At 41.3% G+C, this 26786-nt stretch overlaps 1 protein-coding gene across 9 annotated transcripts in view; it reads right to left on the bottom strand.

Annotated features, from left to right (window-relative positions):
• Nucleotides 1–26786, bottom strand: part of EBF1 (EBF transcription factor 1) — a 266089-nt gene that overhangs the window by 91933 nt on the left and 147370 nt on the right. For all 9 annotated transcript variants that reach the window (XM_064724844.1, XM_064724848.1, XM_064724845.1 and 6 more), the window contains exon 7: nucleotides 5788–5869. In XM_064724844.1, coding sequence (XP_064580914.1) covers nucleotides 5788–5869 — 82 coding nt within the window. The remainder of the gene's footprint in view (nucleotides 1–5787; nucleotides 5870–26786) is intronic.

Genomic DNA, 26786 nt, shown 5'->3' with positions numbered 1-26786 from the left:
TGTGTGTTTTAAGTGAAAGATATTAAAATACAGAATAAATGATTCAAGAGCTCCTACAGATGGAAATTTAGGAAAAAGAAAGCACCAAATACAACAGATAAGTTTTTCTGAAATCAAACTAAGGAGAGAAAAAAAACCAAGCCCTATATATAAAATTCCAAAAGGGATTTCAAAAGTAATTTATCCATTGAATTCCTGAGGGGTAGAATAAAGTTTATGATATTTTCAATAAAATATGATCTTATAGTAAGTGGCTCGGGGTTTGCAATCTTATTTGTGCACTTGCAACCATTGTAAATTCTTTGCAAGTGGGATTTTGAGCCAAATCCTTGGCACTGCCTGTCACAGTTTCCTGATTTATGCCAGCTCCTTATCTTCTTCGAGGGGTCTGATTAGATGCGTATGAAAATTAATAAAATTACAATTTTTAACAATGGCTACAAGAGAAAATATTTTCCACAATTCCAAAACCCTATAGGTACACACAGACTTCAGGCTGAGGCTGATCAATCCTGGGCTGAAACCAAAACTTTAAACATTTTTAGAAATGGTATTCCAGAAAAATAATGAGTCAAGAGTAGTAACAGTAAGGTAGTTCTCAAAGCTGTGAAAATCCTGTATCTAAGTAGCTGTTGCTACTTTCTAGGTAAGAACTGGAGGAAACAATCCTGTTGAGGTTTTATGTGAGTAAAGCTACATTTAATTTCCCCCTCGTCAGATTTTCAAAACTGTTGATGCAACATATTTTGAATTACTTAGCAATATCTTCCTACCTCCCTCCTGAACAGTTTGATTTACTATGAAGAGACCACATTGGTGTGGTTCTTTGGTGTCGTTAGCAGCAGAAACTATAAATGGAATCCCCAAGTGAAACTGTTTCCAGTCTCAGGAAATGCAGAAAAAAAACCTCTTATGTGTCTGTTTGGAAAAAAAAAAAAGATTATTCACAGCACACCTGTAAGAAGCAACAGGCTCTTGCTGCTCAATTCTTTAAATGAAAATTCTCATTAATAGAGGAACACTGAATGTGCATCGCACCAAGGAAATATTAATGCCTCTAATTATTAATAGTAAAAAATGCACCTCAAATATTGTGTGCCACAGTTACATACTTGGATTGCTGCAGAGCACTTACATAGTTACAAGTTCTACTCATATTTTTTAATCTAAAAAAATACTACACTCTCCTCATTTTGATTTTGAAACGACTGGGATATGTTCAAGTTAAAGCACATGCTAAAACTAATTTGTGGAGAAATCATAAAATTAGGGGGAGGGGACAGCCAGAGTACATGTGGAATGGGCACCAAGGCATCCTAAAACACAGACTGTAGCAAGAGGGAAAGGCACACTACAGTTTAATAAATGATTAATGAGGTGCTGACACATTAATGTAAGCACAGGGACAACCAGGTCTGCCAAATCTCAAACCTTTCCAAATTTTGTCAACAAAACACAGTTTTAATTTGAGACAGGCAAACACGGAAAATGATTTTGAGCTTTAGCTTTAGCCCTTCACAGATTTTGAATTTAAATCCTGTATCAACACCAGGGGAGACAGAGGTATGAAAGAAACACATGGGTTTACAACTTTCTTCAATGAAATTGGCACTATTGAATGCAGTAACATATCCCAGCTCTGTGGATTATTCTGCCTGCCATTAAATAGCTCAGTTTGTGAATACTTTGGAGCTTACATTTTTTTTTTCCTTTAAATATTCAGAGACCAGGAGCCTGGAGATCAAGCTATTTATCCACGTTTAGCACTCGGCCTGTTTATTTGGTATAGTACCTCACCTAATATATCAAAATTAAGCATTGCACAACTCCTGATTTTTAACCACAGCCCATTAAGCTTTGCTCACTGATTAAGACATAGCATTTTCCTTGTGCTTTCAATTTTCTCCGGTGTATGGTGAAGGACCTGATATTTCTGCAATATCCCCAATAGCAAAGGCAGAGAAAATCTAGCTAGGAAAATTTCCCAGTTTGAAGTGTGTCCTAAGTGTTAAATATGTAACTCCAGTGCTTGCCACTCTTCTGAAAGCTATAAATGGCTCGAGCACATCTTTATTTTCATCACCACTTGGTGACCTCTTCCCACAATGTGTTGACTTCTTTATTCTACTAGCTAAAAATCACTCTCCATTTAACAAGACACTTCAAAAGGTGCCTAACTAAGAGCACATAAGTACAATACATTCTGCAATTTTGCTCACGTGCTCAAGGACAGGCCAGGCACTTAATTACCTTGTTGAATTGGGCCACAGCTCTCACTGCTATTTTTCAGTCTCTTCTTCTTTTTTTTTTTTTTTTTTTTTTTGCCTTTCCCTTCTCTGGGGATGGAGCCTTGCATGTCCAAATTCCATTATCTGGGATTCATGAAGCATCATCTCTGTCTCTTATGCAAATTTGCAATAAGACACAAGTGGCTTCAATTCAAACATGAGTGGCAGCATCCCATGGAGGCAAACGAGCAGCCGCTGCTGCAGGAGAGGCTGTGGTAGCAGAATCAAACAGCATGGCAATCTCTAAGTGACTTTCAAGGTTTTCATAATAAGTGAATGTTTGGGGTTTCGTTCAGTGACACAGCCTGAAAAGTTTCCTCTAAATTAAAACTTGACATGTGTCAGTTTACAAGCAGTTGTGCTAAAACAAGAACAACAAGACAGCTAGGGCGCCTGGGTTTCATTAATTACAATAACATACAAAGCTGTTTAGGTTGTATGAATGAGTTTTTAGTTCTGAAAAATCAAATCTAGGCAGAGTTCAATCATGACACCATCTACTTAGTAGCAGTATTATTATTACCACTAACTGAGGCACTACAGCTCATCCCACCAAGGATGATGACTTATTGTGATGAAGAATTCATAACCAGATTGAGCATCTGCTCTGGAGGGTTTCTGGAATAAAAAGGCAAGGTTGGGCAAAGGTGATAATACACAAGAGCACCAAATGTTTTGTGCAATTGGGCTGATGAAACATGGAGATGAAATTATTTTCTCAAGGGCAAGCAGGAGTGTGAAGCACAGCTGAAGTACTGTGCAGTACTTGACTTCTCCTCCCTGACTGTCTCCTTGTGCTAATAGAGACACAACAAACACAGCCAGGGCCAGCACTGCTCCAGCACACACACTCTGCTGGCACTCCACACCACTCCACTTGTCACATGCCTGGACATCTCAAACATGCAGAGAAATTTATTTCCCTCCAGGCCCACAACAGCTTTTATGTTAGACTTATCGCATTCCTACATTTGCAAGCAAAGTTCAGGATAAAACCTCCTAATTCATTTCTGATTGTGAGCCTGAATCAACACACACTCTGCCTCCTCCCTGTACTTTCTTAACATGTCTTATATCAGATGATAATCAGACAATTCCATGCTACATGGGGAAAAACACCCCAAACCAAATCTAAAATCTACTAAGAAAGGAAATTTTCTACAGGACTGGTCCTTAGAAAGTACAGGACTCGTGTCCTTGGCCTTCCACTGATTCTCCCATCAAAACCATAATCTGTGTTCTAAGAACTTCCAGCAACTTTTGGGGACTGACGAATGGCAGACCAAAAGTTGAAAATATCTCTTGGCAGCTTCAAAGTCCAGCACAAGTAGGGGAATGAAGGAAGGGAATGTCTCCATTTTTATGTGTATAAAATGAGTATGGTACCATCTGAAGGTATCTGGAAATACCTTATCCTTATGGCATTTAACCAGAACTGTGACATTGCCATTGGAGACTTTGTAAGTCACTGGCAACAATTCAAAGGCAGCTGACAGCAAACACAAGGGCACAGATTTCATTTGGTTCCTACACAACACTGCCTCAAAGACCCAGGAGCACCACAGCATTGAGATACTACATGTACACTTGGTCCTTTTCACCCAAAGAAATGATAAATGAAGTTTGGACTCTGCAGAGCCCAGCTGTTTTGTTTTAAGAAGCCTATTGCTAAAAGACCAACAAATTCAAAATTAAAAAAAAAAAAAAAGAAAAGGGAAGAAACAAAAGCAGCTATTGTAAAACAATAAGGCTGGGCACTGAAGAGAACGCTGCGAGCTTCAATGCCACCCTGTATGAGAGTAGGAGTGGTTCGCTCGGCTGAAAGTGATTAATTTCTTGAAAATGCTGAGGTCACGCTAATTGACATGACCTGTGTAATTAAGCAGTCTCTGTTTACACACGGAAAGCTCAACTGCTGTGAAGCTGGGTTTGTATGACAGAATGTCTTTACAAGTCAAGAGATCAACAACCTTTCCTATGTCCTACCTCCCCGCCGACACAGCTCCTGATTGCTGTTCTGAGGAACACGCACAGGCATTTCCATATGAAAATCAGCCTGGAGCCTGGGCGAGCACAGCCCCAGCAGAGTGTACATGTTGTGAAGCAAGCTCTGACAGGCCCCAGGGGTGACTGCTCGGACTAAAGCCCCGTGCTGGTGAGAGTCCTTTTCCCACATTCTCTTTCCGTGATAATGCCCTCTGGAATCACAGGAGAATCGTGACAGAGGGAGGAGTGTGGGGTGAGAAGCTGAAGGCTGTGCCATGCTAATGCTGGCTTTTACACTGATTAATTTAATCCCTGTGGCCACATCTCCTCACTTCTGCACTTCCCTGCTCAGAGGCAAATAGCACCCTTCTGCCTTCCAGCATTGCTGCAATTAAGCAGTTCAACAAAAGACATTCTACACATAAATAATATTGTCACTTACATAACATTCAACACTTGTATTGAAGTGCAACAATGCTGGAAAAGAAGCAAACAAGGTTCTGAGTAACTACAGAAAGCAGATATATTTTGGATTTGTCTTTCTCCAGAGACCCATGTGGTCCATGGGACAAATCTCGTTTCTTTCTCAGAACCCTGAGGCAAAGCCCCACAGACAGATTCTACCATATTTCCTCTGTGGAAAACTCCTCCCACCAAAAGAGAAGGTTCTTTGACTTTCTATCCCATATTTTTATTCAGCACATACCCAGCTAAAGCATTATTGCCACAGTCAAAGACCATGTCTTCAATAAAAGGGTTGGAACAACTATTCCTCAGCATTGCCACCACCCCACTCTGCTGCCAGCACTGGGGAAATGCAGAGGTACAGACCACCTTCCCAAGGGACAGTGATGCTCTTCAACCCAAAATGAGTAGTGACGCAGCTGGACCATAACAAGATGTCCTTGGCTATCTAAAGCTTTGTTGATATTTCAGCTCCCAAGACCCAGTGCCACAAGATGCAAAAATGGGTTAATACCAGCCCAAAGCATCCCAAAAAAGAGGCACCCAGTGGTAGCTTTCTCCAAGTGCTCACTACAGGGACAGACCTTCATCCCATCGATGCATGTTTATGAGTCTTTACCACTGCTCAGGAGTAACACATGTAGCCATATGCCTGATTTTATTAATTGCTTTTACACCTTCCTCTGCCCCAGCCAATAAACAAGGTGCCCACTTGGTGTCTGCATGAAAACAAATAGTTCCCCATGGAGAGAGAAATATCTCAGAGTAGGGGAGCCCAATAGCTGAAAACAACAGAGAGGTCATTTTGATTTTTCCTTTTCATGCTTTCCCTTCCGGTGGAGATGACATTATCTTCAAGAGTGCTCTCTTCCAGACCAAGAAAACCCAACTACTTCCTGACAATTCTGCTGTGACAAGAAGTCCACAGGCATTATTTTGTGACCTTATGTTTTTAGCATCTTCCAGTGAATTACTAGGTTAGTTTGGGTCAAAGTACTTCTGTCCTAACAGCTGCTGATTTTTAAAGGAGGAAGCGTGTCCGACTGACCTGGAATCGACGCATGTCTCGAGGGTTTCCTGCATTTTTTAGGCAATTTTGGTTACATTTGAGGAAAAATTTCAAGAAGAACCTGTGGAGAAACAGAAACGAACATTAATGTCTTATAAATAGAGTGTAGTCTGGATAAATATGACAATAATACAAATATGATAGCTGCATATTTGGTCCAACAAAGACTTATCAACATCAGTATTCCCAACTCAGACAAATCACCCTCCTGTCCAACCAAAGAAGGAGTGGAGCTTACATAGGCCTGATCTAGCAAAACATCCTGAAAATTTAAACACTAATTTCACAGCTCTGTTGTGTCAGAGCCATTAAAGTTTGCAGAGTCAGTCCCTCTGTCACGCCAGGCTGGCTGTGCCATCCAGAGCAATGAGGAGCAGACATGTTTTTCAGCACAGCAAAAAAGGGACAGAAAAATGCTAGACATGAAAATTCCCTTGGGTATAAATGGGTTTTGTTTTACAAGTTCACTGTCACCCTCAAGTTTTGATTTAATACAAAAATACTGAAAGTGTTCCATACAGTTGAAATCTCCTCCCCAGGATTAAACCGAGTTTGTGAATAAAATTAATGCTCCAATAGTGGTTAGTGGAGACCAAATCCCTGAGAGAAGGGGGAAGCCTTGGTCAAAAGAATGACTTCATGGAAAAATGAAATGTTTTTGATGCAGTCTACTTCCTGACCATACACAGTTCACTGAAGTAGCTATATGACCCTGACATATATCTCTAAGAAAAGACATTGCCTTTTACAAAGCCAAAGAAAAAAGCAAACATTTCACTGAAAATATTTCCTTCAGTGTTATGCATCAGTGGGCTGTAAACTCATAAAGACAAGTCAATGAATAATAGTGGGTCTCAGATTCCAGGCTTCCTCCCTGAAAGCCAAAGTTTATCAGCCTTTTGTCCAAAATAAACTACAGACTAAGGTCTCCTAAAGCTCAGCCGTGCACAGTTTAATCCTACAGCAAGTTTAAAGCCCAGTGTAACCAGACATGGCAGCATTACACGTGCAATAACCATCAGTGACTGAGCAGAAGTTCCTCTGCCCTGTTCCCACATACAGGAGTGGGGTGGGGAACAGTTTGATCCTGTTTTACTTTAAATCTGAATGTTAACTTTTGCAAGCAGCCCTCTTTCAGCACCCAAACTGAATGCTAGGTCAGCAGAATTTGCACAGACTGTCACCAAGAAAGGCAACACTGCAGGGTAAACAGCTTCAGAAAATCCCTTTTTGATGAGCAGCATTCTTTGCCCTGCTCTAGTTGTGATGCTGCCTCTCAACAAAGCAAGTTTTGCTGCTTGTTCCTCCATGTCAAGGAAATCATACAAGGCAAACGGCTGCAACGATAAATCAAAACTACGAGGGACTGTTTTCATTTAAGAAATGCAATGTAATGAGGAGGATTATCAAATGTGATGCTTGGGATTATCAAGAACTAGATCTCCTGGCCCAGGAAGTCTCTTCTAGACCTGAGCTTCTAAATAAGGGCAAGCAATCCACATAAAATAAACATCCACTGCACTGGAACAGGGGTTTGGAGGCAGTGCTTGTTTAAAGGAAAGAGCAGTGCAAGTCATTGCATTTCTCAATCAAGCAGGTTCTGATATTCAATAATGGAAAGGTGGTGCTATTTGCTGTACATGTGTGTCTTTTTAAGCTGCTAATGGCCAGCTGTGACAGCCTGACTCAGATTGTGTAGAAGGAGCTGTCAGCACAAATCTTGGCATCTCAGATCCAGACAACTGCTTGCCACCAGGCGAGGGTTTGTACTTGTGCCAGAATGGATTTTGAGAGACAAGCAAATAGGGCATTAATTCCGCCAAAGAAAAGCGAAAAGTGGGGAGAGTTGGGGATCTTACACTTCAGATGATGGCTTTCCTGTCAACAGCTCATCACTTAGCTCATGAGCTATGAAGGGCACAGACATCAGATCCCTCTTGCCCTAAGCTGGCCCTGTCTCGCGAAACCCTGGCAGGATTCGGAGACCACCCCTCCACACGAGATTGCTCGCTGAAATAAAAAGCCTGGCCATCTGTTCAGAGGCAAAGACATCCCTGTCAGCTGGTGCCTACAGCCTCAAACAGGCCCTTATGTGGCAAAACCTCTCAGAGCCACTCACTCTTTGGGGAGAAGCTGGCGCGGCCCTGGGCTTACCGCGGGATTTTGGCGGCTTCGCCGAGGGCTGAGTCCAGCAGCTGCCCACCCGGTCTGCCACAGCCCCAGAGCAACACCCTGGCCCTGGGGGGAGCTGGGGCATGGAAAAGTTAAAAATAGCTAAAAATTCCTGGTTTGTATTGGCATAGCACACAAATAATGGGCAGTGAGGGTTGGTGGGCTGATTAAGGGTTCCCCAAAAAAGATGGAAAGTTCTTTGTGAAGCTCTATGGAGAAACACTGGGCCTTCCCTCCCCTTACAAACTCTGAATTCATGTCAACTCAAAGGCTTGGAAAGTCACCCAGAAATATAAGAGTTTGCTTTTTGGGGTCTGCAAAATTCTAACCCAAAGTTTCACAGTCTAACTCCATGTGCACTGTGCTGTAACCCCCAAAGGCTACAGAAGTTTCACCAAAATAAACTGCAGAAGAAATGAAGCTCATCTGTTTAAACCTACCAAAAAACCTCAGGCAAGCAAGCAAGCAAACAAAACTTCTTTTGAATTAAACCAACCCCAGAAAAAAATTAACTTGCAAAAATAACAGCATTTTCAGAGGAACGCGACGCTCACACAGCCAAGTTCACTCACTGCATGTTAAGCAAAAAAAAAGTCACCAGTTTACAGAACACATTCTGCCAAGTGCCATATTTTAATTCTACTGAAAGACAAAACAAACGATGGGGCTGCACTTTGTTTGGGAACACACCAGGCTGGAGCCCCCCCGGCCACACGAAGCATCCCTCACTCATCCAGGCAAGAGCTGAGCAGCTCCTGGGCTGGCACCTCACCCCCAGCTGATGGAACCCCCCACCTTGGCAGGGAGGAGGAGGAGAACAGATTAAGACAAGAGTAGAGCAGAGCAGTTTGATTCATGGGGCTCAGCCCAGGCCCTTGGTTCCTGCTTTAGACCGATTGTTGAGGTGCCTTCATCACCTCAAGCCCGGTCCTGCCAGCATTGCTCATTAGCAACACTTCACTCTGCAAATATTTCAGATTTGGATTGACAGCACTGGTCCAGGAGAAGTGCCAACAGAGCTGAGCTCTTTGCAAGCATAAACCTCCATCCCCATTTGCTCACATCGAGCCTCTTCACAGTGGGTTATTTTTTTTCAATTCTAACTTTCCCTGCATTTGGCAGGACTGTGTACCATTAATGCTAACCACAGAGGATATATAGCATTAATACTCACTACTGGGGTCTGAAATTCATTTCCAAGATGAAAAAAAAAAAAGTGCAAAACACAGGAGTGTCAATAAAATCTTCAACTCTTTCTCTAAACTTATGTGACTGCTGAACACCCACTCTTCTGCCACACAGGAGACAGTCATCAATTATCCTTATTGCTACCATTGAAGGTTTTGGGTTTTTTTCATGAATCAACCAAAACATATTTTCTGACTCTCTTCCTGACTACTACCATTCCTAGTGTGAAGAGCATTAGTGCATGTGTTTCTCTGTGGAGCAGAGAAAAACAATCCAGCTCCATGCAAGTCAGCTCAGGTCCAGGAAAAAAACTTGCACTGGTATTAAACCAGAGAATTCCATGCATCACCTTTACCCCACAGAGACATGGCTGGAGTGTAAGGAAGGGAACTCTGGGGGAAAACCAGTTAATTTTAGATTATATTTAGGTGTCCTACCATGCTGCTCAGGGCAGGCTGCAAAAACTGCTGAGGGCCTGAAGTTGCTGAGCAGTTGATCTGTGCCATGCATGCTCTACAAATCCCTGAGTAACTGCAAGGTCCAGTGTAGAAATACATCCTCTGGTTAAATACAAACCCCTGGGCTGAATCAGACCCCAAACTAATGTGAACTTCTGTTTGCCATGCAAAAGCCCTAAAAAATGTGCTATTGGCTGTTGGGAATGTTCTCTCCTTTTCTCACAATTCAATAGAAATTCCTTTTTTGGAGATGAAGTTGTGGGGTTTTTTCTAACAAAACTGCTGCATTTCCAAAGATATGTTGGTGTCAGTAGGAGTTCCTCTGCTAGGGAGGAACTCTACCCAAGCCTGGATCCAGCTCCTGAAACCAGCTCAGGAATCCTCACTCCTGCCCCATCCATGCTCTGATTCCCCTTGTTCCACTGACGGATCTGGTGAGCACAAGACCAGCTGGAGGTCACTCCACTTGTTTAAAATACTCCCTGCCACTCCCTGCTGGCCTCATTTTCCATCACACACCAAACCCTTTGGGTTTGTGCAACACCTTCCCAGCAACATCCTGCTCTTTGCCACCACCACAGGGATTTAAATTAAACCCACGGCAGAAATGGAAGTAATGAAGATGTAAGAGGATTTTGCCTTCCTGCTTTTCTTGCCACTACAAATTAATACTCATGTTTATTAAAAATAACTGAAGAGTTAAATTAAAGAAAGCAAGCTCTGACATGATCTACGTTGGCTCTTCTGTCACTCCCTTGAAGGAAATTTAAAGGAACTCAAACACGAAGGCTTAGCAGTAAGATTTTCTTGCCATTGCCACAATAAATATGTCTGTGGAAGGAGAAAAAAATAGTTGGAAAGAAGACCTGCTGCATTCCTGATGCTGAAGAAAAGCTTGTTTGTTCCTGATACATTGGAGAAGTTGTTCAAGAACAGTTCCTCCATGTGAAAATACGACAGCTGTCATGGTGCCAAGGTCAGCCAGAGCAGTGGCTATCCAGAGTGAGTGCTGGTTATACAGCTCAGACCTGGCTAGGGCAAACAACACTGACAGAACACACCTTTTCTGCGCTGTAAACACATTTGATAGAAAAGGGCAACTTCAGACTGCTGGATGAAACACAGCAGCAAGTATACGTGGGTTTGTAAAATTAGTAAAACCAAAATACACAGGGCCAGGGCAATAATTAGCAACTTTCCATCAGATAAAAGGATTGCATGCCCATTCTGTATGGCACACCAATTCAGCAGAGTACTAAATATGTGCATAAATTTAAATACACAAGCAGTACTGGTGGAGACAAAGGTACCACTCACATACTTGAGCATGTCCAGCTCTGCTGTCAAACTGGTGATGCTACAAAAACAGTGTCTCAAACAGCCTCTGATGGGTATTTCAGCTCTGGTGAAAACTTGGCATGTCCAGAGGAACCAAAGCCAGTACAGAGGTGAGCCCAGAGGTCACCAAGGCTGACAGTGCTTTGTTTGCTTCTGCAGGCTTTTCTCTGCACTTTTCACACACTTCTCTCTTTATCAATCTATAACTTCTCCTGCTCCTCTTGGTAACTTCATCTACTCAGTAATCTGTCACTAAAATAAAAATATAGAGGAAATGCTATTTTATTTGGAAAAGTAAATAATCAAAAGGTAGAGAGAGGAGGTTTAGATTAGGTACTAGCAAAACTTCTCCCCTGTGAGGGTGGGGAGGTCCTGGCAGAGATTGCCAAGAGCAGCTGTGGCTGCCTCTGGATCCCTGGAAGTGTCCAAGGCCAGGCTGGACAGGGCTTGGAGCAACCTGGGATGGTGAAGGTGTCCTTGCCCATGTCAGGGGATTGGTTTAAGATGTCCTCCAACCCAAACCATTCCTTGATGCTATCATTCCATGATCTATGAAATGCCCCTTTAGAAACTTCAGAAGGACAAAGTTAATCCTTTTCTCTTTTCAAGATGACTCTTCCTATCCAAACTCCTATTATAAAATGGCAAAATTCCAAACTTAGGCTTAAATAAAGCTCTTTTTTATTTTTGAAGAATAATTTCTTTAATTTTCCAACATTTTAAAACTTCACTTGAAGATTGCTTTTTGGTTTTGTTTTTTTTTCTTGCAGGCCTTTTCACATAAAGCTCCCTGATCATGTCAGGTACCTTATTCACAAAAGAATAATTGAGACTTACACTGATATTTACCAACATGAGGCTTAGCATGGAAATCAAATATAGGCATGGAGAAAAGCTCCTATTACCCACATGTTCACAGCTGGATTTTACTTGCCTCTTTAGTCAATAAACAGCAGTAGCTACCTTTTGTGGCATTTTTACAACAGGAAATTTATTCTGCAAAAGAGAAATTAAACACCAGATACAGCCATCTAACTCTCTTCTAAACATAACCTCTTGAGTTATCAAACATCCTAGTTATGAAAAAAAAAAAATCTGTTCTCTCTGTATTCCATGTTCTTACTGATTTAAAATGGAAGCCAAATCAGACATGAATTTTGCATTTATGGGATGCTAAGAAATTCACTGGTTAACAAAACAAACAAACTAACACCAAAACTAAAGGCATGGAAAATTATTTACTAGACAATATCTTCCTCCTGAACTGCAGAAAAGGTGCAAGAAAAACAATGATGCAGAGAATAAATATCAAGCAGTCAGACCCTGTCGACTAAAATTTTTCAGGCAGTGTCATAATAATAATAATAATAATAATAATAATAATAATAAAATGATAATAATAATAATGTTTTTGTGAACTTGCTGTTGCTGCCGGAGCTCCAGCACTGCCAGAGTTTGCTGTTATCAATACAGTAAATATTCAGCTCAGCACAGCAAACAGCTGAGGAGGTACCCACATAATCACCAAATCAGAAGGCAGGACCACCCAAACCAGCCTTAAATTACTCATTGCTCACTTCAGCAAGTGCTCCCAGTCACTTTTCCTCAGGTCTGTGTGTTCTGCACAGCGAAGCACAGCATATCAATTTTTCATCTTGCATCTTCTGGACTCCTCTAGCTCCCTGATACTGAGTTATAATGCATCACAGAAATTTAGAGCAGTTTGGGAAAGTGTTTGGCATTTTCTCCAGTGAGTGAGTTAAAATCCCTGAGAGACTGTTTTGGTTTCTTTGCCCAGACTTTTAATAAGAAAAGAAAGAGGTAACACCACTGAAAAACACATCACAAAACAGAATTAAGAATAGTCCAGAGGCAAGTTTGAATGCTCAGTTTTTTGTAATTTAATTTTGCCCCCAGGCCTGATGTTTTAATTTTTTTTTTTTCCTTTAAAGTAGAGAAAATCTGAATTTTCCTATATCTCCTTACTTGTGCCCAGCTCCAGTATCTAAAATTTTTATTACACTTGAACTGCAGCTACCTTTCTATCACAAACAAAAAAAAAGTTGGAAGGAGTTTATGCCATCTGTGTACAGGGGAAACACAGGGTATTTGGTTGATGACAACCATTGTGAATAGTAAAACAGTAACAATAAAAGTTAATTAATTTGCTTCAGTTTAACCACTTTCCCTTCAGTGTCTCCCCATTTCAGTCTCATTTCACCCCTCAAACACTAGGGCATAAAAGTGAGTTAACTATTTTTAATTTTTACTGAAGACATCAGACTTCAGTCGCTGGAAAAAACGACAAACCAGCCCTGTGGTCTGTCATAGTTCACACAATGCCAGTGAATTAGCAGCCCTGCCAGAGCCATACTTTAGCAGAAAGAGCCTCTGTTCAGTGTAAGTGCTGACAGATAACAGCAGTGCTGTTATTGCAATATGATATCAGCATTTGCCTCCCTGCCTTCTCAAGGTAAACTCCTGTAACTTTAGCATGGGCACCAAAAAGCAGCAGAGGTATCAGAGTCAGGGGATGTTGGAGAGCAGGGCTAATCCAGCCCTCTGAAGCTGCTTTTCTCACAGCAAACATGGGGCCCTAAAATGTTTCACCATTTGGGGTGTTTGTGACATATTTCTTTCACCAGCTTAATGAGAAAGTTATAAAGATTCACGTGGTAATTATTTCATGTGTGGGGAACACATTCCCCACCTTTCCCTGGACCAGGCACATGTAAATCCCTGCATGTAAAATTGTGTGCAATCTGCCTGCACATACAATAATCAATGATTCCTCAAAAAACCTGACGCCAAGAATATCTTTAAGTAACATTGACACACTGATGCCATCACCCAAACCTGCAAATTAAAAACTATAATGATCTGGGAACCCAGTCAGTTACTGACAAAGGACAATCTGACAGAGATGCTGCTGGGAGATGTGATTTTACACTTTTATGGTTCTCTTGAATAAAGAAAAAAAAAAACCCCAACAATTAGAAGAAATCTTTAAAATAAACTAGTAGATGTGAGTCTAGAATTAGGGGTCCAGAAAAAAATATACATGCAAATGTACATTTGTATTTACACAAGACAAGATCAAGTGCAAAAATGTTGTGGAAGAAAGTCAAGTGCTGCCTTCAGCTCCGGCCCACAAGCTGGACATTCCATCCAGGGGTTCCCATTGTTTCATGATATTTAAGAGAATAAAGCCCTCGTTTCCTTTGCAGCAGGGAGCTCTGGCAGTGAGCACAGGATCCGGAGTGTAGTGGCTATTTTGAGAGCTGGAAGGAAGCAAGAGGCTGCTCTGTGCAAAGGCGGAGGCACTTTGAGCTGTGTGTGCAGTGGTTCAACAAGAGAAGACATGCCAGGGGTACCTGAAGGGGATCGTGAACTGCCCCAAAGTATAAAATGCTGCAGATTTGTGTGTGTGTGTGTGGGCAAGCAACCCAAACACTGTAAAATTCATTGGAATTTACCACAACTGGGAAAAACTGAAAGAGGAAGGGGAAAAGAGATTCTGATGTGCTGGTGAAGAGGATCACCCTATAGGTACTGGTGGAGATGTCATCAATAAATATTGCATATGTCTGCTACCTTTAACACGACATTGAAAGAGCTTAATTAACCTCAGAAATAATGGCCTCTGCAGCAAGCAAGTAGAAACCAATCATATCTGCTTATATCACAAGTTTTGGATTAAGTGCTTCAGAGCTTTTCTTAAAGCAATGAGCCTTGAACATGTAGAAAAAAGACTTTTGCTGATGTCCTCTTCTGTGTCAGAGAGATGTGGGAAAGGCATTGTAGGCTGTAGCTGCAAAGTTATCTCCTGTACCAGTTGGGAAAGGTGATCCAGCTAACAAGAATATTTTCTCCTGTCCTTGAAGCCCACCATCCAGTGAGGTCAAAAAACCCCAAAACTGGAGTGGAATTCAGATCAGGATGCTGCTGAAAAGTTAGAACCAGAGCAAAGCAAAGACATTTATAAAATAAATCATGCTCGTGGTACTTTGTTGGTGGGAACTATGAAAAACAGCACATTTAGAGGGAGTTCAACAGACCAAAAGCAGTGTAAGGGCTGAGGCACAGCATTAAATACGTGACAGAGGGGAACAGGGAACACCTACAGACAACTCCCATGGTGTTAAAACACAGACAAGACTTGGGATTTCCCCTGTATTTATGAATGTCTGGCTGTGTCCCAGATGCCCTTCTGTGGGAAAGCAGGGATGAGACCTGTGATTAGTCAGATTTACACCCACAAAACACAGAGCATGAGGGTCTACACAGTACTAGATAAGTACTTTAGAATTATGATTTTTCTGTGCTGCTGCAGAGGACAGCATCAGCAATGGAAACTTTACAATGAGCAGTTAAGAAACCTTGCTAAGCAGCCAGGGCAAAAAGATAAAAGTTGTTGTTCATCTACATCTTACCAATGAAAACTACAATTTGATGGACTTGAAAGTACTTGCAACGGAACAATTCTTAACAACGTTAACTCTATTTTATGTTCTATTGTACTTCTTTTGAGAGCAATTATGCTGGACATCAGGATTAATTTTTTCACTGCAAGGGTGGCAAAGGTTTGGAAAAGGCTGCCCAGGGAGGTGGTCAAGTTCCCACCCCTGGAGCTGTCCAAGGAATGACAGGACATGACATCCAGTGTTTGAATTGAAACCGTGGTAGTCAGTCAAAGGTTGGACTTAATGATCTTGGAGGTCTTTTCCAACTTTAATGTTTCTATGATTCTAAGTTTTACATCTCTGCTTAATCTCCAAATAAAAAATTAAGAGCAAATTTGAAGAAATACTGTGCAGTGCCAATGACAAACTCATCAGCAGACACATGTTAGACAACATGCTAAAATACCCTCACATCAACTTGTCAACAATTACCACCAGCTAACAGACAACCCTGACAATATAATGCTCAGGGCTTGACTGAAAATACAGTTAAAAAATTGCATGTGACTTTGAGTCTATTCAATAAAATAATATTACTCCAAGTTGGGAAGTATGCATCGTTCTGATTACAACTGAATGACAAAGTTTCTCTCTGCTGAGATTTCTTCCACTGTGCAGAACAACTGCAACAAGCACAAAATGACTGCACTGCTCCTTCAGGGAAGCCTCTCTGCCAGCCTGGAGCTGCAGCATTCCCTGTCTACAGCCAGCTTTACCCTTGGCATCTTCTGAGTCCTCCACCAACTCTTCACACAAAGTCCTTGGACATAAAGAGGCAGGTTTGGCTCACTGTGCTTAAGAGAGCGTGAAGATCCCTTCATCTTAAAGATTCCTGACTCTCAGTAGAAGCAGCTACCTGGAACTTGCAAGGACATTGAGGAGGACACTTTCATCCTTGCAGAAAGCGTCTTGGGACTTGTTAAGACTACAGGTGGTCAGACACTTGACTTTGTGTCTCTCCTGAAAGACGGCACCTCCAGCAAGGCGGCACTCCCTGGTGTGACACCTCTTCAGCAGCATCTGAAAGGAAAGCCAACCTCCCACTGAGCCACCAAACGCTGCTTCCCACACTAGCGAGGCTTTTCCTTAGAGGACTCTTCTTTGAAAATAAAAAATTGTCAGCCTAGTGATGCAGTGCCAATAACTCCAAGCGCTGTTGCTTTTGTATATCCTGAAGGTTGCTTTTAAAAAATGGGTTTCATTACGTAATGGGTTACAGAAAAGTGATGTCTCACAAGTTTTAAATTGAGATTTTCTTTTTTTTCTTTTTTTGAACCTGCACATGATTTTCTTGATCTCCATCCAGTCATTTAGAAGGCACGTTCTAATGTTCACCTACATGTCACTTTGAAAGCAAGAGACAGATACATTCTGTATTCCTTGGTAATAGTTTTAGGTTATTTTTTTAAAGTTCACTTCCAAAGATCACAAAATAATGGGGGGGGGGAGGAGGGGAAAAGAGGGTTTTTGTTCTTTTTTCAAGGGAATCTTTCTATCAAGTTGTAGGCAATAATGCATTTGAGACACAGAAACCAAGAATGGAACTGGAGCTGGCAGAACTGCCACAGAACAGCCCCTTGCGTTCATCCCAAAGAGACTTATGCTTTCAAGGTGTCCAGGCAGAAAATTTTCTGGAATTTTAAATATGTTAGTAGCTCAAAGTAATGACAACTCCAAGCCAAAACCCCAAATTGGAAAGTTCCAGAGCCCCGAGCAACATTCAGTATGCAGCAGTGAAAGAGTGAAACAAATTTAGATGTGAACACGCACACTTTTGTTAAGTTCTCACCTGAGGTTGGCGTCTGACCAGAAATAACCAGCTCAGATCCTATCTTGGAGACCCGAGCTCGGGACCAAGAAGTCTTTAGAATAAACTGAAAATGTCTTCCTGAAGTGCAAGAGAGGCTGGTTTCTCTCTTGTTGCCCTGTCTGTTCCCAAACTCTCTTCCACCCATTACCTCTTAAAGGACATTGGCAAATGGCACCCCTCAGGCTGTATAAATCTCTGCAGAAGGAACAGCATAATTTTTCTCCCATCACGAACCTTCCAGTCTAATATTTGACAGCCTAGATCAGGTGCTGTCCAAACATTTATTAAAACATTTTAAATGATGAATATATCCAATTATTACTATTAATGCAGCTAATACTGACTAATGAGGGGGAAACACACTAGCTTGTGTCCCGCAATTCATTACCCCTGCCTTGTCAACAATTCAAAGCCCAAAACCTAATCATCCATACCGGGCCCTGTTATATTTCACACGTCACATTTAATAAGTCACTCAGTGCCTATAAATTAATGTAACATGTCGGCGTTTATGAGCGCGGCTTTGTCGCTGTTAACAAATGATGTGCTGGCCTGGTCTGCTGCAGCTCAGCAGTGACGAATGATGGAGGATGATTTCTCTCCAAACTATAAACTGCACACTGGGGACCACAGCCACACGTGGGCATGTGTGTGCACACCCAGGCTGGGCATGGGAATGGCACAGAATATACAGAATTTGGTACCTGTTACAGGTGTATTTCATACATTTTAATGTATTCAATATTTTTCAGTCCAGTCATTAAATTTTATCAGCACACATCATAACTAGTCAGACACTTACAGAGATGAACACAAGTTGCCACACAGTGTTATAGGGATGTATAAACAGCTCTTCAGCAAGTTTATCAAAAACACATCTCCTGAGTGTATCACGTTACAATTTCACTCGCACCACTTTAAGCCAACCAAGTTTATAGATACTATCATTTATAACAACACAACACACAGGTGGGGCCAGATCTTGGGTTTGATTTACAGTTAGTCTGAACACCTGTAATATTTCCATTCTTAGTGCTTCCACAGCCAATCACAGCTTGAAACAGAAATGAAACACCACAGAGTTGTATTGCAGAATGTGATGCTAAACTGCAGATGACTGGCACAGCACCAATACTTCCTTTACTACTTCTTGAGCAAAACTGATTTTTTTAAGCAATATGAATAAAGCATAACTTAAAGTAACAGTATATTAAAAATGTACATGTGATATACATGTACATTTTAAAACCCTTCTTCCAATTTTCCTGAAAAGACTGTAAGCACTGGAAAGCAACAGGGAAAATGTTGGCATCTTTTGGTTGCTTGGGTTACGGCTGTGGCAGGTTCAGGATTGAGGAAAAACATCTGGATCTACATACAACTGCATTAAGTACTATGTGCAGTAATAAAACTGCATGTTGCAAATGCACACTGTGGCCAGGAGGGAAGTTGCCACTGGAATCAGATTTTATGGAGCTCAAGAGGTTTGTCAGCAGCAGCAGAAGACAGATAAGGAAAGGACCCTTGACAGTTGAGCTCCTCACCCCTGGAAAAGCTGACTCTTACCAAAGCACAAACCAGGACCCCTGTTTTGGTTATATAACAAAGCTTTCCTGACAGTAAGGCCAGTTTTGCCCATATGGTCTCTTTTACAGTGTTGTATTCCTTTACAGCAACAGATTCCTTATGGAACAGAGCATCCTGGAATACACACAATAACGCACTGGGGATGAGCTCACAGCCAGCCTGGGAGAGACAGATTTGACTGAATTCTCTGGATGCTTTTATTGCCTCTGTTGGGAAATGACAGTCTGTAAAAAAGGAAGATTTGTGGGAAAGGATCATGTCTGAAGGTCTGCCAGCACAAAAAACATTCTTAGAGGAAAACCTCTAGTGTGACAAAACATCATCTTGAGAAAGTTCATAAGTGAAAGCTCTTCACTTAATCTCAGCAGCCATGACTCAATGCTTCCATGTCCTACTGAAGCAGAATTCTGAAGAGCAGTGCAGCAGAAAGTCACACAAATTTTCCAAAATCAGTCCACCCTGGAAGGGCCATCCCATGGTTACAGTACTAGAGCAGGACACAGAAGACCTACATTCCTTTGGGCACTTGCTACACTTTGGAAGCTGCTGAGTCGCTTTCAGGCTGCTAAAGTTGCAATTAAGCCCTCTTAAAAGTCCTCCTGCACATTTTACTGCATCCTCAGAAGTCAAAACAGCTTTAAAAATCTACCTTTAAATCTCTCTGTCTTCTTTTCCCATCTTTAAAATAGGGATCATGACACTTCTCTAGCACACAGGTACCATAAAGACAAAGACACTTTCTAAAAGGTGTCACACACATCTAGGATTCTCTCATGTATTGTTGGCTTAAAAAAAAAAATCTTAGATATTTTTAAAGACTTCTGATATATAAAGGGGAAACGATGTAGGATTTCATAGACTTTAAATGTCTCTAAGAAAATTATTCTGTATAGGTTGGATCAGTGAAAGAACCACACTTACCAATTTGTTTTTCTAGGTCGTGTATGGGATTTTTTTGGTACTTCATAGCTTTAGAGCAATAGAGATGGTAAAATTCTGTTGAAAGGTTTGAGCATCACTGCTCCTGCACTCTACACACTACTTCTTGTTGAAGGAAACTATTTGGGAGTACAGTCTGAGACCAGCCATGAGAGGAAAGACCAGTGCACCAGTTAAGGCTCAGTGACACCTCAGTGTCCCCGCAGCCCATCATTTGCAAAATGCTAGAGGTCATAAAGACCCAAAAAACCCAGGGCAACACATTTTAACAATTTCACTGCAGAAAATTTATTTAGTAATTGCCTAATAAAACATGTCATTTTCTCTAAAAGCAATATTGTATTTCTAGCACTCAACACAGAAATTATATGGTGCAAACCCATCCTCCAAGTAACTCTCTGACACCACCTACGCAAGCAGAAGCTGGGACCACTATTCCTGACCAAAACCAAATTATTAGAGCAGTGAAGCCCAAATAAACAGCATCACCATAATCAATCATGTCAGCTGTACAGCACCCCCAGCACCTGGGTTCTTTTAATCCCATTCTCCTCCCTGTCATTCATTTGCCATCTTTACTCCTTTTAGTCAAAAATTTTGTGGGGCAGCACAATATGATTTTTATATAAATCTGACCTACCAGACATCTCCAGGTACTACCACAAAACATATGACAGATAAGAAGAAGCTTCATAACCTTTTGGGTTTTTTTGTTTTTCCTTACATTCCTTAAGCTTTAAATGGGCAGGAAAAGCAAAAAGTAAGCTGAGTGTCAACATGAAATCTTGGTACTGTCTGCATGCCACAGCAAACACATTTAGCTCTAAAAACTTCTAAAACTCAATAAGATAAGTGGAGATTGCAAAGAAGTCACCACACAGGCACTGCTGGAGAAAGCATTAAAAACATGTGAAGTAGAACTACCCTGTTGCAAGGGATTCATGGAAACTCTGAAATCTTGAAAAGGAGAGAAATCTGCATGACAATAACATTGTTTCCTTCTCTGAGGGACCCTTAGGGCTCACAAAATCATACAGAAAAGAACACAGCTCTTTTCAATTCAGCCCATTGTACAGAACGATAAATGTCACAAGTTTTATTTTATGATTTAACATAAAGAAAAATAAGGGCTCAGGCAGAGACATATTTTCCTCAAGAATTTATTGTTCGCCAAAATGGTTTGTTTTGCTGAAACATTTCTTTTTGCTGTATTTTTTCCTTGCTTCATTCTAGAGCTGCCTTTGCCCACACTTTGCTTTGAGAGAGGTTAAATTTCCATTGTCATCTCTTCTGTCCCCTGCAGCCCCTAGAGCTCCCCTGAGCAGGTGATACTGTACCTGCATCACTGCTAAGCCACCAACCACCTCTGCCTTCTTGCACCACACCTGTCTGGCTCCTCCCTCCCAAAACATCAGGGATCCCTCTGGAGACACAAGGGAGCAAAGCATCACCAAATATCAGAACAAATCCTCTTGCACCAGAGGCAGAATCGAGCCTGAATTCCAGGCTGAGGATCCCTTTGATCCCTGCTGGGAACACAGTGGTGGCCCAAGAGGACAGGAGCATCCCCAGCCTGTCAGCTGGAGCAGAGATCAGGAACTGCCTCCCTGGGGGAAACAGAAACCCAGCTGGAAGAACATCCTTCCACATTCCTGTGTGAGCAACGGGGATGAGCTGCACTGAAATGAAGGGCTTGAGCCAGCTCTCCTTCCCAGCCAGCAGCAGCTCCAGAGAGACCCTGGCTGGGTTGCTCTGTGTGATCCTGGGATGTTCCAGTGCCACCCCACAGCTCAGCAGCCATCCCTTCCCCTGTGTTCACACTGCACCTCCCAGCAAGGACACAAATTTTCCTCCTTATGTTCTTAGTCCCCACTGTCATCAAGGTAAGGAAAGGCCAATATTCTCCTTTCAGAGGGGAGGAAAATAAGTGACTTCACAAAAACATGCAAGAGTTTTTGGTAAAAGAAGAGAAAGTATTCCAGTGCATGGCTCTGCTAGTGACTGAATTTCTACTCCATGAATTATTTCTTTTAATTAGAAAAGCAGAACAATTTAAAAAATTAAAATAAATCCTAACTCAGCTGCATTTTCTACCAAAATTAGCACTTGGTTCAGAAAGCAAATAAGCCCAAAACTAAACAGGCAAAGAAAACTCTAAGTGCATTGTATGTCCAAGCTAAACTGATGCAATTCCACATATTCAGTAAAAAAATAAAGTCAAAAGTAGGTCAGAAAAGCTGACAGAATTAATCACAGAAGAGATGAATAGGAAATTTGATGGAAAAAAGATCACTTTTCATGATGAATTCATAGTCAACACTTAATTGACTACAACAAACTTGAAAATACACTTGGTGAATGTCTGCATTAGCTGGACTTGTGAATGTTTGTAGCAGTTAAGATACACAAACTGATCAATAGTGTAAAACAAAGGAGCTCAGGTATGCATGTGTACTCATACATCACTTCAATAAATTACCCTGGGTGCTAACACCGGGGGAAGGAAGGGGGGTGGATTTAGAACAATCATTTTGGGATCAAGAGCTAAATCATTTCAACCACATCTTGATTTCTGCAAAACTCGGCAGGAATTATGAGGCTTAACAGCATCTCAACAATTAGCATATTATAAATACAAAAATGATATATTAAAGTGAGAGGAGAAAAAGGCCAGCATTTTACACCTACAGTAATATAATTCCACTACTTAATGCAAAGTAACAGGCATTAGAGTGTTTGGGATCCTCTTGTATAGTGTTATCTGTTCTATCAGTAAATGAGACTATGTGAACAGTACAACCTATAAATAATTCAAGGCCTGAGATGGCAATTATAGAACCATGCACAACCAGCATGAATATTTTATGAAGGCTAAAACAGCCCTCAGAATGAATCATGGATAGATGAACACACACACATACACACACACTCAGCTGTTGGCCAAGTATTGCTTCCAGACATGGCTTATATCTGATCCTCAGTACATCTAAAAAGAAAATTCCTGAACCCAAAAGTCAGAAGCTACATCTGTATTTTTAGATATTAAGAGATATTAAAAAAATAAATAAAGAGACTGCAGAAGAAAAAAAAATGCTATATTGCTGAAAGAAAATGTTTGTTTCCTTTCAAAGATTCTGGTAGGAATTCTAAACAACTTTTTCCTGTGCACAAAACGTGGCTGCCAAAAGCCAACCACGATGCGCAAACCAAGGGTCCACAAGGGCTGTGCAGTACCTTGGTCTGCAAAATCTGCCCCTAGAGAAGGACTTGGAGATATTTTCCAGTAGAGATATACTGGTGTAACTCCCCATATGGGCACTATTATTGCAGCACAAGAGCATTCACAGGGGAGTTAGAGCAGTATAACTACTCCAGCATAATTATACAGGTATAATTATGCCAGTAAATTTCCCTGTGTTAGCAAGCCCAGAGAAAACCTCCCTGGAAGGAGCAGGGCACTGCTGCATCCTGCCCCAGCACACAGCCAGGGGGCCTGCAGAGAAACACAGCTGGGAGAAGAGATCCCCAAACCCTTCTCCCAAGCCAGGGCACTCAGGGGCACAGGAGTAAATTAATAACACCCTAGGAGAAAAATAATAAAATAATCTTTTACATGTCTATCATGTACACAGTCATATGCATGTGCACCTATATTTTAGATATATTTAAACTGTATATAAATATAGCATACATAAATACACATACTTTTATTTATATGAATTTACATTTTAGAACATGTGTTATAAACACTGTCTGATTAGTCCACAGATCACCTCCTGGAAATGAGGATGTATAATTTCTCCCATTCTCCCACTGGTAGAACTGGAATACAAAGTTAAAACACCACCATCTATTAAAAGAAACTGGGCTGGAACCTGAGTGACCATCAGATAGCTCTTCTATGCCAAATATAAACATATCTTTGATAGCTTGAAGATTTCTCATGTACAAATATAAATGATGAGACTGGCTTTGGGTGCATGGCAGTCTACATGCATGCATGAGAAATAAAGATTTAGACTGAACACAGAAAAATTATAGAACTACAGAAGCAGCTCAGACATTTCTTAGTAATCTTAATACATGTTAGGGAGGTTTTTTTATTTTTTAAGCTCTTATTGGGTCTTTCATTTGCATCTAAAAAAGGCTCTTTTAAGGCTACAATTTAAAGCAATGCCTTGCAGACAGGCTGCCGGGTGCTGCAGCAAGGATGTGCCCATGAATAGGGTCACAGTGTCACAGACAGCACGGGGAGCACGAACCCACCCACCTCAGGCCCTTTCCTGCACGACCCCTATAATTTTGTGGGTTTGGCAAACACAAGGGGCAATTGTGTCAGCCAGGGTCAGGCTGCCATTGTGGGGGGTTTGTGGGCAGGATCAGTATCTGAGGGAGAGGGGTTGTGTCGCGCTGGGTCAGGAGTCTGCAATTGTGGGTGCCAATTTGGCAGCTCCGAGGTGGGTTGCAGTTGTTTTCCAGGGAGGGGAGAGATGACCATGCTGGCAGCTCAGGAAGATTCAGGGAGAAATGAAGCTGTTTCTAGAAGGTTTGGCAGTGAGAAGGAAGTGAATTTAGTTGATGGAAATGGGGAGATGGCAGAGAGACAAAGCATCCAGGAGCTGGAATGGTTTAGGATATCTGTAGGGGAAGATGCAGCTCCAAGGGGATCGGCGCCTTCAACAATGTTTACCACCATGAGTTCAATATTTTACTCAGCCAAAAAGGTGTATTTTCTCCAGCAGAAGAGAACACATGAAAAACAACACACCCCTCAGGACATACACCCATGAGAAACTGGTGTATCAATGAGGGGTCTGGCAAGCAGGTTTTACACCCTAATTCTCTTTTGTTTGCAACCAGGTCCTAACTCAGCCTTTTTCCTCCCACCTGCCCATGCATTTGGAGATGCTGAATTGTGAGTTAGACTGTGACTCAAATGTGATCAAACTCCTGGTACATATGGACCCAGCAGGGCAGAACTGTGGAGTTTGGTTTTTCTCATTTAAAGGCAGCAAATTTAAAAAAAAAAACTATCATGAACAGAAACACGTACCTTGAGACCACAGTCCAAAGGAAATACTCTGCTAATTGCAAGGGTGTATTAAAGTCATGAACTAAGTAAACTAATTTGCTCTTGGCATACTTTCTATACCTCCCAGGTTTCTGTTTAGAACCTCTGTTTAGACATTTCACAATCTAAATCTGGTGAAGTCTGAAAAAGGCCTTCAGAAGACGGGAGAAAAAAAAAGCCAGGCAATGGTGCAATAAGCAGCTTTTGAAACTTGATCTGGCTTTCTATTAATTTGCAATACAGATTTGATTTCTAACTCTCAAAAATCGGAATGGTTAATCTTTTATTTTCATTATTTTGACATTTCTGTTTACCTTTTAGAAATGCTATCAGAGGCACAATGTGGCATTGGAAAGCTAAATGCTAACACATGGAGCGCTCTATGACTGCAAAAATTTCTCTCATACTTTTGCAAATACCACAGCCAAAATCAACAGCACAAGTTTGATTTTCTTCATCATGAATTGACAGCTTATTTATCTCTAAGGAAGAACTTTCTAAACCCCTTAAGCTTCCAAACAACTGAGGAAGGATTCTGCTGACTGTTCAAAAATTTTTGTGCCTCATAAAATTATAAGCTACATTATTCAATTCCTCATGTGTTCTTTCAAAAAAAAAAAAAAAAGAAAGAGGATGCATTATGAATTGCAACAGATTTCATGAGGGAAAAAAAAAGTCAAAAGACTGATCTGCCAAAAAACTTTCTTATTAGGCCTTGTTTCATCTGATATTAAACCACAACATCCACACTGTGCATAAAGTTCAGCTAAAAAGTCTTCACGATATCAGCTGATCTTAAGTACATATAGACCTTCAAACACTGGGTCAAGTCTCATTAAAGTCAAAGTTTAACACATGCTTCAGCATGTGCAGAACAAGGATGGATTTACATTAAATGCTCAATTGCTTTCTTGAATTACAGCCTTAACCACTTCATACTCCAGCGAAGGTGAACATGATCCTCCCCATCAGGCCGGGCAATGCCAGCGCAATGCTACAGCCCCGAGAGCACAGGCACTGCCAAACTGCCAGAAATGGCTGCTGGCACAGTGAGATGGTCCTCAAACACTGTCCTGGAGCCTTGGAGAACACAACCCTGGCTGCAGCATCTCCCCCAAACGCTGCCTTCCAGCCAGCTGAGGGCTTGTTTGCAGTAGAGACTTTAAATCAATACACAGCAACGAAAGAATCCAGCAATGCTAACAGATCAAGTATTCAAACGTGGAATCCAGGGAACATTTCTCCTGCCAGTAAAACGCCCAGTGTAACTCATTCACCCATGAAAAGAGCTGTGTCTGAAGTCATCTTTATTTACAATGTGTTTGTGCCATGTTTGTTTGGAAAGTGGAGGACGAGCTGGAGTAGGTGGCATCTCTCATAGCTTCCTTTCCACACATGCTGCATTCAGACTCCAAAGGGCTGAGCCTCACAAGGCAGTTACTGAGGAGCACACATTTATTTGCACCAAAAATACATAACGTGCTTGTTGTGAAAGTGGTCTGTTAGCCTGAGCTTGTAAATCAGGAATTCCATATGCAAAATGTGGAGTTATTCTACTCTAAAACTGGTATAACACAGAAATCAGACCCTGTGCCACTTTACCTCCACTGCCCAAAAGGCAAAGTGGCTATAAAAATTGCCATTTGACCAAGACTAGGCTACCAGGCCATGTTCTGAGTTTTGCTGAATGTCAAATGATTCAAAGTTTGGAATTTTGTCTGAATTAGAAGTCTGAAATGTTGATACTTATTTTCATCTGAAATCAAAATAGAAGAACAACACACTATGAAAAACTAGAAATCATACCTTGAATCACCTAATTTATGGCATGACAGAAATACTCAATATGCTGAGAAGTCTCTAATTTCCTCAGACAGTCTGCTGGACACTGTGATATATACCATGGCCAAGTGAAACTTGATAACAGGAAAAAAAACCAGACTTCACATTTT

Source organism: Zonotrichia leucophrys, chromosome 13 (assembly GCF_028769735.1).
Source record: "Zonotrichia leucophrys gambelii isolate GWCS_2022_RI chromosome 13, RI_Zleu_2.0, whole genome shotgun sequence".
Taxonomy (NCBI): domain Eukaryota; kingdom Metazoa; phylum Chordata; class Aves; order Passeriformes; family Passerellidae; genus Zonotrichia; species Zonotrichia leucophrys.
Note: the sequence above shows the minus strand (reverse complement) of the source record. Positions and strands in the feature narration are given on the sequence as shown.